This window comes from Ascidia mentula, chromosome 6, assembly GCF_947561715.1.
Source record: "Ascidia mentula chromosome 6, kaAscMent1.1, whole genome shotgun sequence".
Lineage (NCBI taxonomy): Eukaryota > Metazoa > Chordata > Ascidiacea > Phlebobranchia > Ascidiidae > Ascidia > Ascidia mentula.
Window position 1 is genome coordinate 7,715,333 of NC_138571.1, and position 14,813 is coordinate 7,730,145.

A 14,813-nucleotide genomic window follows, 5' to 3' on the forward strand; every position below is an offset into this window, starting at 1 on the left:
CTGCAGCCTTCGGTCCGTCTGTGTTCCAAATGTGTAAAGAATTAAGTTGGGAAACATGCGTGTGGTGCTACAGTACCTTTTTTTATGTATACATACGGTAGCAACGGCAATACTCCGTACTTCAAACAAGACGGGATGGAGCGTTTCCTTGCTCAGTGACATCATATGACGTCATTTTTGGTGTGATATCGTAATTTTAACCTCACCATTGTGGTGTGAGATATTCTAACAATTCTAGTCACCAACTATGCTGCGAAAAAACACCTTAGTTGTCGATTGCAAGATTTTTAGTGTATTAATAAACTCGAACAATAACTAGTGAAATACCACATCGTTCAACAATGTTGGAACCGAAACCGATTGAATAAATTCGAATGAATCAATTTATATAAATGATGTAACGCGAACCCGTTGGTCACGCTACTGCCAGACAAACAGTTTTGCTATGACAGGATAACTGTGTTATTATGTTAGTTTTGTTGGTTTTTATTGACGGCCGTTACGGTTTGTCTGTGTCCTCCTAAGTCGTCGTTTTGAAAAGGTTATGCAGGGCGTTAGAAATCATAAATGCTTTGACTCACCACAAAAACACCTTGTCCCAGTAACTGTTTTATTATTACGCAACTATATAAGACCTAATTATAAAATGTCACCTATCAGGCTTTGTGTCTATGAACTGAATTATCCTAGTTTGGTATTCTTCAGGAAGACTTAGTTTTATTTTCTATAATAGATAGAAAGCTTGCGTATTTTGGAAAATAAAAGTCAGTTTTCTTAAAGAGTGCCAAACCAGAAATAAAACTTATTCATGGTTCCGACTTTGCGTCAACAATGGGTTGTACGTCACAATGCTGCATGTAAAAATTGGCTGAAAATGCATTGGTTTAGTTGAGTTATTTACTAAAACGAGTGTAGCGCAGCCCCAAATCCTTTTGTGGAAAAAAATTACGTTTAGGCAAAGCAGAAATTGAAGAGGAATACAAGAACTTAGCACCAAAAACGCAAATTTCCGCTCAGGTGGAGAAAAACATATGAAATCGAGATTTGGGACCAGGCTGTGTCCAGTTGTATAAATTTTCTACCACTTCACTTTGCTATGTGTGGCAATGCGTAAAGTATAAAATCGGAAACTGTCGCAATTTTGATTAGGTTGAAGGTTTGTTGGTACCTAGGTAGCTAGTTTACTTCAAGTGCGTTGCCTGACGAACATTTTGGTGGTAAAACTGAATAATTTCTAAAGATTGGCGCAGTTTTGTGCAAGCAGAAATGATGAAAAACCACCATGAAAACAAAAAAACAAAACCTGTTCAAATGGGTTGCGATACCAGCGTGGGTAGTATTTTGTTCCACGTCAAATGACGCGCGTCGATTTTACGACGCGGTTTTCTGCACAAAAACAAGGTACTTTTAGTCGATGAACAACTGCCGAAAATGAACACAACAACGAAATGGCAGAACACATTCCGAACTGTGATCCGGGAAAGCCAAAGCACCAATCAATATCTTGGGAGTTAAGTTGACACAAACGGAAAACATCACATATATAACAACACTTACAAACACGCTAGGCAAAGTATAAGTCCATGCCGGTTCTGTAGTGTCAACAAACACACAAAGATCCTATTGTCAACATCCTTGTCGCAGCAAAGCAGGCAATTTAACTATACAGTTATGCATCCAAAGAAACAAATCCAACACAAAAACTATCGTCCAGCATTCCAATTTTACTTTAGCCCAGTCACAACTAAAATACGAGCATGCTGTACAGATTTCGAAACAATGGGCATTGTTACGCATTTACAACAATGTGGCCATCTTAATACACCGCAACGCTATTAGTTGGAATGTACATCCTCCCCCCGTTAAAAGGGAAGCGCATTATTAACTGCGATTTATTTTTTTGACACAACAAGAGATTCGAGCGACGCGCGTATTCTTTAGGGTCCTTGTATACAGGTTCATTTCTGTCTGTCCGTTTCAGTATTTGGCGATTGGCCACGCTTGTTACTATCCCGTTCTTGTCATGAAACTTGCTTTGAATTCGACCCAGGGGCCATTGTCATCACGAGGACGACATCGTCAATTGATGGGTTTTCCTTTTTTCATAAAAATTTTGCCTCGACATGATCGAACATGGGTACTCTTGCACCCAGCGACGCTTTGTCGACCAGAAATGGAACCGCACGATGGCGGCAGCGAACGTAACAGACAGTTGGCGCTTTCACGGTAGGCTGCGGTCCAATTCTCGGATTGATCTTTAGCAGATGAATTAGAATGAAAGGCGGGTCCTCTCTGGCTCCCAGTATAACGTCGATCAGAGGCCTCGAATGAAAAACAGAACTTTTTTAACCTCTAGCAACAGCGTATGGAGAATGTCGTCCTCCGAGGCTTCTTCGTACAGAGCGTATCATTCGTACGCAAGTTACCCAGAAATGGATTAAATGATTAAAGTTTCAGGAGGTCGCCTTCTTCCGCAACAAGTTATTGATATGCCGCTGATTCTAATCCCCATTTGATTCTGGAATGACGAGGCCCAAAATGCGTCCCGTTTTCCGTTTACGAATACATATGAAAAACGAGGCCTCGGCGAGCGATAAAACGTAAACGGACCAAGAATTTCCTTTGGCACCCGAACGATTCAAAACGATTCAAAATTGTCGGTAAACAGAATTTAGTGTGTTACTAACGCCTGAATGGCCTATACCTCATTGCAGAGATAGACGTTGACAAGCAGATCTATCAGATGAATTCTCTTTCAAGATCAAAACTCTTGTGGATCACTTGATAGGCATTATTTTCGCAAACAAATGCGCCATTTCTACGGTTCCATTTTTAAGAACGGAAGCCCGTTGGGCCATAATCCGGAATGCTTCTGTTGTCATCCCACTTATACGTAAAAAAATCTCGGGATGATATTTTGCCTATTCTAATGATGGACTTTTATTCTGATTCCAGTGGTCTGTGCTTACCACATTAAATGAATTCCTCTATGAAACTGACTTAAAAAATAAATGCCGCTATGAAAAATTGTTAAAGGACCCGACCCCAAAAAATATTTAACGTTTTCTAAATGTCTGCATTTTGTGGCCTAATTTTTATTAAAATACAATTTGCCATTAAACACGCCTGGTCATTTTCTGCTTTATTGAGCGATGTTTTATAAAAAAAACTTTAACTTGCCTATATAAACATGGAAAATATTTGCTCCTCATAAAAACTTTCGGGCTTATCGTTAGTGTGCACTTCATTTTTTTTTTTTACTTAGCTCAATATATTTATTGCACCCCTTTCCTATTGCCCGGATTTGCTATGAAGTGCCAGTTAAATTTATTCCAAAAAGATATTATTTTGGAAATGGAAGCCGTTGAAACTTCTTTTTAAGTTATGTCAGAGTTGTCAAAACAAATTTCGTATGAAATCCTGTTTAATCATGCGGAACACGTCGTTGTTCGATTTTAATACGTCCCCATGGCAACAAATCCCCTTTGCTGTCTTATGGCGTTTGCTGTCATGTCCAAATTTTTGTGACACAGTTGTTTTTGTCTTAAATCTGTTAACATGGCAGACTCTGACAGTGTTTTGTCAACAACCACTGGCACTGACCAGCAAGATGACCCGCTTTCAGAATTGAGCAATGAGCAGTTGGTACAGTTAATCGACGATACAGTGTAAGAATTGTCTTGGTTAATAGATACACCTGTTTTATGTTTTACGCTTCGTATTGTATATTTTAGTCACGCAAATGAAGTAATTCGGAATGAAGCAGAAATGTTCGACAAGTTTTTTAGAAGAGTGGAACCAAAAGAAACAAATAACTTGCAAGCAAGTCTAAATTTTCAAGCACCCATTGCACAAGTTCAAGAGGTGCATGCACATTCAATATCTAATAACAAAGAAAAAACTTTGTCAAAATATTATGGGTTTCATTGATAGATCTACGGCAGAAGCCGAAAACGTTCAAAGTCACGTAGCAGTGCAGTCGATAAACTATTGCGTTTGTCAGCTGAGCAAAAATGTGATATTGCCCAAAGGGAATTGGAAGAATTGCGTGAAGACATTGATAAATTAAAGGAAGAAGCTGAACGTGTCCTTGACAACTATCGGGTATTTTCACTGTTTTTGCTAAAACTTACTCTGTTACAATGCGAAGCCAAATTATTAATGTGCCGATTCAGTCTTTATATGTCTATGAACTGAATTCTCTTGATTTGGCATAATGCTAAGCCAATTATTGTGAATAAAAATATGAAAAAAATTGTTTTACCATTGATATCAACCCTTTATTCACAGGCTGGCATCGAAGAAGCTGAACTGCGCATTAGTGAAATTAAAAAAGCTGTGTATGAATTTGACAGAGATATTTGCAAGGGTTCTATTAATCCACGTACCAGCAAAGTGGTTGCAGAAAAAGTTGTGAGATACTTCGAGGACAAATTAAGATGGCGGGTAAAAAAACTCTTAATTTTGTGTGGAAGCATTTCTATAACTAATATCTTATACCAGCGTAGTCCAACTTCAGTCCCGCGGGACAATTTTTGCCAATGATCTAATTTATCAGCCCTCCAATCAGAACTTGATCTTTTTCAGTCTAACAACCAGGATTTGTTTTTCATATTATTGTGATGAATAATCTACATAAAAGTTTGTAAGTAGCCATATGTTATGCATTACAGAGCATTGTTTTTGTATGACAAAGGGCTCTTTCCCGTAAGCTCACTTTCCATTTGCTTATTTTTGTGTCAACTAGACAGATTTGCAAAATATAAAAATTATCAGTCACACAAAAAGAAAATTGGAAGAATCTTTGTCCCAAAATACCATGTAGGCAGTGTTACCATTGGTTAGGGCCAAAAAATAGTTCGTTGTATTTTGATTCCAAAATTGGAATTATTTCAGATGCGTCTAATTAATATTTGCGTCAGGATGATGTTGTTTTTTGGAAATGTACAGCTTTATTATGTGTAAATTTGTTTGTTTAGCCATGCTTGCCTTTCTATAGCGTTGTCCAATTGTCACTGAAACTCCATATTTGTTGTGACACTAAGCAGAAAACTCCAAAAGAAGCATGTTTCTTGTAAATTAGCACATTTGGTCAAAAAATAAGCATTAGACACTGGTCAAAAAAATAAGCACTATATACATAATCTAGATTTATGTATAAAGTGCCAAGCTTCCAGTTTATTAAACTGTCACCTATGAAACTAACAGTTTATGATGGTTACAAAATAAATTGGACCCCACTCTCTCATATTATCATTGTGTGAAACAAAGTCCAATTTCAATTTTTAATATTCAGGATACACTAATTGAGAAATTGAGATTAAAAAATTCTACACTAAAAGTCCAGAAAAAAAAACTACAACTTCAACTAAAACAGGTACATCTGTACTTAGAAAGTAATTTTTAACTAATTTTAAAAGCGATGTTTTTATCAGAAAGAAGAGATGGGAGAAGTCCTACACGAAGTTGATTTTAATCAGCTTAAAATTGAAAACGAACAATACCTTGAAAAAATTGATGAAAAAAACCAAGAGTTATTGCGTCTAAAACTGATGGCAGGAAATACGCTGCAAGTTTTAAATTCATACAAAGTAAGGTTTATACTAAATCAAGAGTTTTTTTTCTCATTTGAGCAACTATTTGTACAATTTCTAGAAAAAACTTCAAACTTTTACTATGGATGCAGAAAGGCTGCATACTGAAATAGCATCCCGCGATGATATGCTAAAAAAATTTGACGATGAAACAATTATTGTGGATGAGGTGAAGATATGTAAAATATTTGCATCAGTTTTTCTGTATCAAAGTATCTGTAATAATGATTTACTCATTTACACAGGAAAGGGCAATTGCTGAAAAAAGAAATGTGCAACTGCGGAGAAAGTTATCAGATTACAAAGTACCAAATGTACAAGAATATGTGCAAAAAAAAGCAGACCTCTCCGACCTTAACAAAACTGTTAAAAATTGGGAGAGAAAGGTCGAAATTGCACAGGTATTTTTTTGATACTTGCTTCTTTATTACGTTTTAACTAGTCCTATAACCCTGCCTGGAATAGCAAATTAATGTTTTAAAACTATGTTCCAGATGGCCTTGAAGACTCACAAAAAGTCTTGGCATATTATCTTAACTCAAAGTCAGCCTGGAGTATGGATTCCGCAAGACGTTTAACCATCCTAACACAAAACAATATGTTGGTGGGAGGGAGTAATTCATGATTTATTAAACCAAACCAATATATTTTCCAATCACACTTGTTTTGCAAAAAAAATGCGAAGGAAAAATGCTTCACAAATTTTTAAAAGCTTCACGAAGTTCAACGTTTGTTCAAAAAAACATACAAAACACCACTCTTTTACTTGGCCCATGCCTGTGAATGGGAAAGTAAGTCTATAACACAGTCTAATCTTCAGAGGATTTTTTTGTTGACCGTTTTCTTGGAGACCTCTTTGGTGATGGAGTTGATTTACCTAACAATAAACAAGTGATTAAAACACTAAAAAAAACTGTAACCACTGGACTTACTCATGGCCTTTAAAGTTTCTTGAGGAATCCAAGTATAGTCAACAGGACCATTACTAGTTCCTGTTTCGAAACTAGGACTATCAGGCGACATAGGTTTAGTAGTTCCTGTTCGTTTTCCTCGCTTTTTACTTCCTCCAAGATTGTACAAGCCAAGAATAACCAAGGCTCCCAAAGCCACCAACATCATATACATAAAAAACCTAATGGAGACATAATTTCAGAAAATAAACAAAATTTAACTTAAAAGCCCCTGTAACTTACGTCTCAGTGTCCACCCCCTCTTCATTTTCAAGGACTTGAATTGTTTGGTTGTACACTGCATCTTTGTAGATGTTATCTTCCTGTTTAATGTGTTGTTTTAGGTGTTTTGTACTTTAATTTATTGAATAAACATGGGTAACTTCCCGAGTTATACTAAAATACTTGAAAAGGCGAATTGACTTTAAAAAAACTGCAGCAAAATATATCACCACTTACAGTGTCTTTGTAATCAATGTTAATGAGGAGACCAAATGATCGCCCACCAGAAAGTTCACCAGGAATGAAGTCATATCTGAACGAACCTTGCTTTCCAGCATCAATCATTTTGTTAGGTGTGCTTACTGAAAACTAAACAGAAATGTACAAATTTGGGAAATATTTTCTGGTTTCGTGGTACCAAAATCAACCCCTTTTATGATCGTTCGTCAAAACATGTCAAAAATATTTCTAACATACAATAATCTAAAGGCGAAAAGTGTATAGTAAACAAAATATCCACATACATTTTGGATTACATAGGAGAAGTCCTGTGGGTAACGGAAAGAGCCATCTATGCCAGTGATGATGAAATTGTTTGAACCAGTATTGGCAAAATAAATGTAGCCACTCTTTTTCTTACCAGCAACCAGGAATGCTGCAATTTTGTCTTTAGATTAGAATTTAATATTGTTTACAACTTCCTATTGCTTTGCAAGTTTGGTTGCACCAATGTCTATTTAGTGTATTGCGACAAAAGTATGTTTTACATGCTTGTTACTTTTTTATGTTTAATATTAATAAAGGCATTTGCACAATTTGTAAATATATATTAAGTCAATTACTTACGTTCAGCTCCTTCATTAAATATTATGGCAGTTTCAGTCTCTTTGTGGGCTGTTATAGGTTCTACTTCATCTTCTGATTCACTCTAACAACACAATAGTTGCATTATATATTTTTAAACTATTGCTACAAAGCAGATTGTTTTCATGAAATGTTTGTTCCTATCTAGAGCAAAGTTACCATTCATTGTAAATTTGATCAACAAATAGATTTATTTGAACCTTCGACAATTTAGTATAAACCACTTGACTTGCATATCAATCTCTCACTACTAAATTTAGGTTTGTGATATTGCTTTCGACCCCTTTTACTCCTGTAAATCTATATTTGACAGCAAAATTGCATTTATGATCACATTTGAAAATGTCAATGACCTACAACTTAGGTTACAAAATAATTTCTTCATTATGATTAAAGTAGCCTAACATATGATTTGTGTTCAGAAATGTAATTAAGCCTCAGGTAGCAATGAATCTACAAACACTTAAGACTACAAAAAATAACATAATTCCTTGGTTTTGCATTTAAACATCTCTGTAGATTACTGACAAACCAATACCTCTGTGGGATAGGTTTGATCTTCCTCCACAACTTCACCCTCATCTTCTTCATCTTCAACTTCACCTTCATCGTCGTCCATATCTACAGAATCTTCATTTGCTAAACCCAAGAATAAAATTAGACATTTAACACCATATATACAACAAAAACAAGTATAAGCAAAGCGGTAAATCCTTTTTGGGGGAATTTTTTAATAAAGGCAAAGCAGAAATTGTCCCCAAGCGCCAAAAATGAAAATTTCTGTCCAGATGTGATTAATGAATAAAAAACTGGATCAGTTTATGAAGGCCCCTGGCAGGCTGTCCATCGCTCACCGTATTGATATAATTATATATTGAACTTCACAAAGCAATCTGTGGACAGCTCAGATGTTTTTTTTAATGAGAAAAATATATTTTGCCTAAAAAGGCATTATCAGTTTTTCCATTCAGATTGCTTTGTGAAGTTTAATATACAATTTCTGTCCAGGTGAAGAGAAATGTTTTGGAATTAATGGTAGATTTGGCTTTGGTGTGCACTTTCAGTGCCTCGTTAAGTACGGAAATTCATATCACTCAACACCAATAAATAATAAACGTAATTCCCCTAATTCTTTGATCCAGTTTATAAACTCCTGCAAAATACAACAATATTTACGAGATTTTCTAACCAGATGCGCTATTTGCCGTTAATTCCAGATTATTTTTTTAATCTTAACAAAAATTTTCGAAAATATCCATATCCTTACCTTCGTTTCCAAAAAGTGGAACAATCGGCAATATCAGAAAAAAAAGCAAAAGATTTTTCGATGCCAACTGAAACATGATTACAAATTGAAGATCTGTAAACAGCAAAAATGAATAAGCTTCCTTGATAATTCTTCAAGCAGCAAAACGCCTGCAACAACTACACTTACACTATAGGTAGGATACTACACCACCAAGCAAAAGTAGTGACGTTGCCGTCGCCGTCAGTTACGCTTGGTTGGCGATACACGTTGCCGCATGCAAACACAGAATATCCACTTCACTGAAACCTGCCCGAAAAAGTAGACGTAAAAATGCAAATGCCAAAATTTCGATTTGTCGAATTTATTTAGCCAAAACCATGTGTTAAAAATTTATGTGATAAATACTGTGTCTTCTTGATTAGAAATGCTTAAGCTGGACATGCTAGGCAGACGTTTTCAACATAACTTGTGCACATTGTCAGTGCTGATACTAACTGGGTATCTGTGTCAAATCTATTTGAATAACAGTGAAAATGTTTTTACGTCACGAAATCAAAACCTAACCAGTAACACTCCACTATTACGAAGTACACCACCACCCACAATTCAGCGCAAGGCCAAAGTTAACCGAATGCTACTCTGTGGTGTTTTTACAACCGCCCATAGGACAATCGGACATAGGCCATGGCACCAAAATTTAAACGCAAAAATCAACATTCTAAGATTAATTTTACCTTCGATTACGTGAGACCCGCACATTTTATTTTATTTCTTTGCTTTATTTAAATCTTTTTATTGTTGTTTCACCTAAATAAGCAATTGATGCCTGTGGTGCTGTACTTAGGGCACTCGATACAGCTGATCAGAATGCCGTCCAGTATGTTGGCACCAGCGGTTTGTGTTGTTCGGACAGTTTTATCGTTTTATTTGCATAGAACTGATGGTGCTTAATAAAGCGAAACATGTATTCTAAAAATAGAAGCGTTGATACAACTTTAGTAATAAAAGTAATATTTGACAATGACTATTTGAATAAGACAGAAATGATGGCAATGGGCAAAAAAATTATTTGTAATATTTTTGTGAAAAAATTATCATGGCTCTGGCGCTGATCATCTGTTACTCCCTTTCGAGTGTCCGGAATATTTTGATTTGTAAAAAGACAGATCCACCGGTCACCCAGCACTTGCACAAGCTTATTCCAGTCTTTCTTGACATTTTTTCTAATTTTCGTGTATAGTAGGCCTATTTCAATTCCCATCTGTAACTCAAACTAACAGGTGGTTGCTTTGTTCACACCTGGCCGTTAACGTCCCGCACAGATTTCATTTCGGAGGCCAAAGGACTGTTGGCTGATAGTTGCCTGAATGTTTCTCTCAAATGTCTTTCTGCAGGATTCGCCGGCAAACACTTTAATCCGAATAAAAAGTTTATTTTAAAGTTTATATTGTGGAAATAAATCCAAAACCCCCGGAAATAGCTTGATGCGTCTCAATAATGCCGATAGCAGCTTGGGCGGAAATCCCGGGGGAACCCAGGGGACTAGACTCCCCAATATTTTTGACTTGCAAATTGGAACTAAATTGGGACGGCGACATTCCGGAGTTGATTTCCGATAACTAGAAGGTGTGGCTTGTTGAGTTGCCTCACTTAAGTCATGTTGTCATTCAACGTTGCTTCAAGTCCTCGAAACTATCACTTAAGTACCAACTGCATCATTTCGCTGACGCATCTAAGTATGGTATGGCGTCGTGCCTATCTTCGCATCGAAGACCATCGCAGAACAGTGATGTGTTCTTTTCTGATTGGAAAATCCCGACTTGCCCCTTTGAACACCCTCGACTGGAGCTCAACGCTGCTGTGCTCGCTGCGAGGTTGGATTGCCTCATGAGAAAGGAACTAGACTTGCTCATTGAAAGTTCGGTTTTATACAGTGATTCCACTGCTGTTCTGTAAAGCATTCGAAATGCAACCAAACGGTTTCCAGTTCGCCTGGCCGAGATTGAGCGACTGGACTGACCGAGATTATGAATCGGAAACACGCTCCTACAAAAATGAATCCCGCCGATGAGGCCTCAAGAGGTCTACCCGCCGAAACCCCTGCAACGTTACTCTTGCCTACATCGATTAAAGAAAGCCGTGGTCTGGTGGATGTGATTAAAGATGTTTTTGATGCATCGAAGGAAATCATCGTTTGTCCCGTTAACTAACATTGGCCTCCCTGAGTTGAAGATCGCCGAGTTGGAACTTGTCAACTACGAACAGTGGAAAATCTTCACTTTCTCTGCATTAAATGAAATTCCCGATTGAAAAAGACGGACTGCAGTCGTTCCGTGTACAAGTTAAACCCTGTTGTGGCTGATCAAGTGCTCCATGTTGGTGGACGCTTAGACAAGGCGCCGATTAGTTTTAACGCGGGACATCCTTCAATAGTGCCCTATCCTTTCATTTGACTGACCTTAATTCAGGCCCACCATGATAGAGTTGGACACTGCGGAATGGGACACACCTGGACTTCAGTTCGACAAGACTTACTGGCCATATTAATTAATGCTCAACCGGGTTTCCGATCCCGGAGTGTCAGTTGATGGGAGATCTGCCGTTGTCGTCGTGGTCATTTATTCCTCCTGCTGCAAGCCACATGGGTGGCGTTTGGGAACGCATGATTCGTTCCGTTCGTCGGATTATGTCCTCGCTTACTGGTTCCCAGCTGATGTCGTCGTGACGTACCCCGATGTAATTGGAAGAGTTCGCACTGTGCTCGTTCGGACGAGCAGCGGTGTCTTTCGGCACCCTATTATGCAAAACTGTGTCTCATCGTTGATTCTTATGAGACCTTCTCATCCTCCACCTCTCCGAGCGATATCAACTCGGGTTGCTAGACAAACACCGAGTTTCACAGCTCGGTTGTCTGACAATAGGGACATTTGAGCACCATTTTGTCGTCGCGATACGTACGATATTGGCGATGTGTTTTATAAAAATGTTTCATGTCATCCCACATTTGGGGACGAATGTTACATCGCCACTTTTTTGTGTCTGGTAAGGTGAATTGTGTATTTAATTGCTCTGTGTTTTTGGTCGCTAATTTTACGCATGTTTGTGTAGAAACCGCAGCGCCTTCGGGATAAAGTTGATTTGTTCTTGACCGGAGTAGTTTGCGCGTTACGAACCAAATCAGAAGTCCCCGCCTGTTGCACAGTCCGAGCGCAAGGAGTCACGCCCGCCCGACTCCCAAGGGCAGTTGCTCACTCTAAGCAACAACGATTATGGCTGAAATCCCTAAGACACATATTATTTTGCATCCATTCTATCAAAAAATATTAAACTTTTACTCAAAAACAAACAGGAACACTGAGAAATTTGAAGAATAAGAGCCTTTGGCTTTCCTTTTCAAAGTTATTAACTCCAGATATTTTGCACCCAAGAACCATAGCCCTCACACGTTCCTATTTTTTGCGCACGCCACGAACATATTTCGGCCATAAAGCATTGCACAAACGTTTACCGCTGAATCCCTGCTAATCAAAAAAACCTACGCACTCCTGCTATCGCATAAAATCAAACTTCAGCTTCAAATAAAATCTGACACCGTTTCACATACGTCCAGCCCCTACAATCATACCAACGTTCTACTAGCCGAAACGAGGAGAAGATTGCTTGTTACGTTACAAGGTGTCCATAATGAAATGATTGGTGGCGGGAAATATTTTTTCTTACTAACTGGGGAGCGTTATTGCCCGTAACAGAGCTATTGGAGCTATTGGAGCTATTGGAGCTATTGGAGCTATTGGAGCTATTGGAGCCATTATCGCTATTGGCAGTTAAGACTATCAACGCTTTCAGACGCAACTTTTTCTGACGATTCTTTTGCACTCTATTGGTCAGTACAACAGATTTAGCGCCAACAAATTCTGTTTTAATAATTTTGCGTCTTTCATTATCAAATTCCAAGTGGCCATCTACACATTTAACAGATATGAAAGTGAATGACATGTGTAGGCGTTTTCATTAAGGAACCGCGGATTGTTGATATCCTGGGACGTAGAGCAAGCGCAACAGATTTAATCGACGCCATTTTAGCACAAATTACAAACAATAAGACGGAGTAACACACAATCCCGGCTTGGGAACTATGCGTTTGCAATGAGAAATGTAATGGTTAAAACTGTGGTCTTCTATCCCGTAACACGTCCATCAGCTCCAGGGAAACCCCTGTCAATAGCGCCAATAGCTTTAATAGCACCAATTGCGCCAATGTGCATTTTAGAAACACCACAAGGCTGCGTCAATAAGAGTCATCAGGGCAACGGAAATATATAGCAGTAATTGGTGGCAGCAACCTGTTTTTCGTTTTCAATCGTGTAGAATTTGAATGATGGCCGTTAATTGTTCTTTATGGACGTACCTGTAGTATAAGTTTCTCCAAATAAAGTTAGATCAAAAGGAAATCTGTGTTTTGAAACATCGCTAGACGAAATGAAAATTTTTAAATGTAAATCACCTTATGGGCTGAGAACTTACCAATACGCCATCGTGCAAACGTCCAAGATGACGTAAGACATGTTATTACGTCATTTGAATGATGACGTAACGTTTAGATTTAAGACGAAGGTAACATTTTTGCAGTGATTATTGGGTATGTTGTATTGAAATATTTCATACCCTTTTTTGTAAAGACAAATGTTGGACATATCGAGATTGTGCATTTCTTACATTTTTATTCGTTCCGAGTAATTTATGTCAGCATGTGAGCCGATGCTTTATCAATATCAATGACCCTGCTTTTATAGGTATCATTAACGTACTTTATACATTTTCTCCCATACATCACTGATGCAGAATTTTCAATTAGACTTTTTTGTGAATATTTGTTTGCATATTGCCTTTTTTGTCAAACTTTTGCACACTTAAATGGAAGAATATAATTTTTACTCTTTCATTACCATTTAGCCCATGACATAGCAAAATCTTTTGCAGAAAAATGAATTGTTTAATTACCCAAACATTTGCGTTTTTGTGCAAGGCCCAACTCTTCTCTAGGCAATGGCATCAAAGTCGGTAGCTAAAATCTTGCTTAAGAAGCCCCCCTCTGTAAGACATGAGTTCTTGACGGAGACTTAACAAAACCTTGCTGTGTGTTCTCTAATGTACCTGCAATTATTTTTTTCTTCTGCAGGCAATACTAGGCCTCTTAATGGTTAAGTAGACCTAGCAATTGTTTTGGCCAATCAAGCTAAACAATGTGCACAGGTATTATTGCAAATGGCTTTTTTTGGATTTACTGGATTTAATTGCCATGTAGGTCCTTAACTAGTAATTTCCCTCCTTTGCATTTCAGTTACAAGTAAAAACAGAACAGAATGCGATGCAAATATGTCTTTATTAAAATGCTTCTATGCACATCTCAAAGAAACGTGTCATGTTGACGAAAAATATGAAAGTTTTAACATCAACTGATTTGATTATTTAGTCCATTATTATAAAAAAACTTTTGAATATCGAGAAATCGCAGATCTTCGCTTGTCAACTTTTTATGTCAAACGGAGCTGCTGTTTCGAAATAAATAGGCCATAGGTAGTAGACGGCAAATCGCCATAAAAAATGATGAGACGCGATTTATTTAAAATCATCTAATATTTGAAAAAACGAGAAACCAAACTTCTTTTTTCGTTAAAAATATGGTTTGAAATTTGTTTTATTTTTTAGGTTTTTAAGCCCCCCAAAAAACGCCAAAATTGCATTTGACCAATGCATTATCCATTTCGCGTAAAGTGTTACTCCAATACTCCTGCGTGAAGACGCACTTTTAGCGGAGTTTCTGTTCCATGTTTTATGGTGCAGGTTAAAAGACGTAACAATAACGAGATATATAGCAAAGGTGTAGAAAAGTCTGGGTGTAAATGTAAAAGATTGGTGAAATAAGAAGGATTC

At 37.6% G+C, this 14,813-nt stretch overlaps 2 protein-coding genes across 3 annotated transcripts; one reads left to right on the forward strand and one right to left on the reverse strand.

Moving 5' to 3' along the window:
* The first annotated feature begins 3,488 nt into the window (after positions 1–3,488).
* LOC145905434 (cilia- and flagella-associated protein 263-like) lies at positions 3,489–6,227 on the forward strand. Its single transcript, XM_082992635.1, has 9 exons — positions 3,489–3,668; positions 3,735–3,864; positions 3,934–4,104; positions 4,291–4,446; positions 5,297–5,377; positions 5,436–5,591; positions 5,656–5,763; positions 5,840–5,995; positions 6,089–6,227. Exons 1-9 carry the CDS (start codon positions 3,559–3,561, stop codon positions 6,170–6,172), a joined length of 1,152 nt encoding a protein of 383 aa, XP_082848761.1. The 5' UTR covers positions 3,489–3,558; the 3' UTR covers positions 6,173–6,227.
* Positions 6,203–9,123, reverse strand: LOC145905435 (translocon-associated protein subunit alpha-like). Of its 2 annotated transcripts, none has more exons than XM_082992636.1 (9): positions 9,066–9,123; positions 8,898–8,990; positions 8,169–8,269; positions 7,613–7,694; positions 7,291–7,421; positions 7,004–7,135; positions 6,788–6,867; positions 6,527–6,726; positions 6,203–6,471 (listed from the first exon to the last, which is right to left on the reverse strand). In XM_082992636.1, exons 2-9 carry the CDS (start codon positions 8,971–8,973, stop codon positions 6,404–6,406), a joined length of 870 nt encoding a protein of 289 aa, XP_082848762.1. In that variant the 5' UTR covers positions 8,974–8,990; positions 9,066–9,123; the 3' UTR covers positions 6,203–6,403. The 2 variants fall into 2 exon arrangements, with proteins under 2 accessions (XP_082848762.1, XP_082848763.1); XM_082992637.1 differs by having other exon boundaries at positions 8,169–8,280; positions 8,897–8,990; positions 9,066–9,098.
* Positions 9,124–14,813: the final 5,690 nt, after the last annotated feature.

Coding starts and splice junctions, on each gene's coding strand:
- LOC145905434 (XM_082992635.1), top strand. CDS start 3,559: ATGGCAGACTCTGACAGTGTTTTGTCAACAACCACTGGCACTGACCAG. Junction 4,447..5,296: donor AGGACAAATTAAGATGGCGG/GTAAAAAAACTC, acceptor TTTAATATTCAG/GATACACTAATTGAGAAATT. Junction 5,592..5,655: donor AAGTTTTAAATTCATACAAA/GTAAGGTTTATA, acceptor TACAATTTCTAG/AAAAAACTTCAAACTTTTAC.
- LOC145905435 (XM_082992637.1), bottom strand. CDS start 8,973: ATGTTTCAGTTGGCATCGAAAAATCTTTTGCTTTTTTTTCTGATATTG. Junction 7,695..8,168: donor ATCAAACCTATCCCACAGAG/GTATTGGTTTGT, acceptor TTGTGTTGTTAG/AGTGAATCAGAAGATGAAGT. Junction 6,472..6,526: donor AGAAACTTTAAAGGCCATGA/GTAAGTCCAGTG, acceptor GTTTATTGTTAG/GTAAATCAACTCCATCACCA.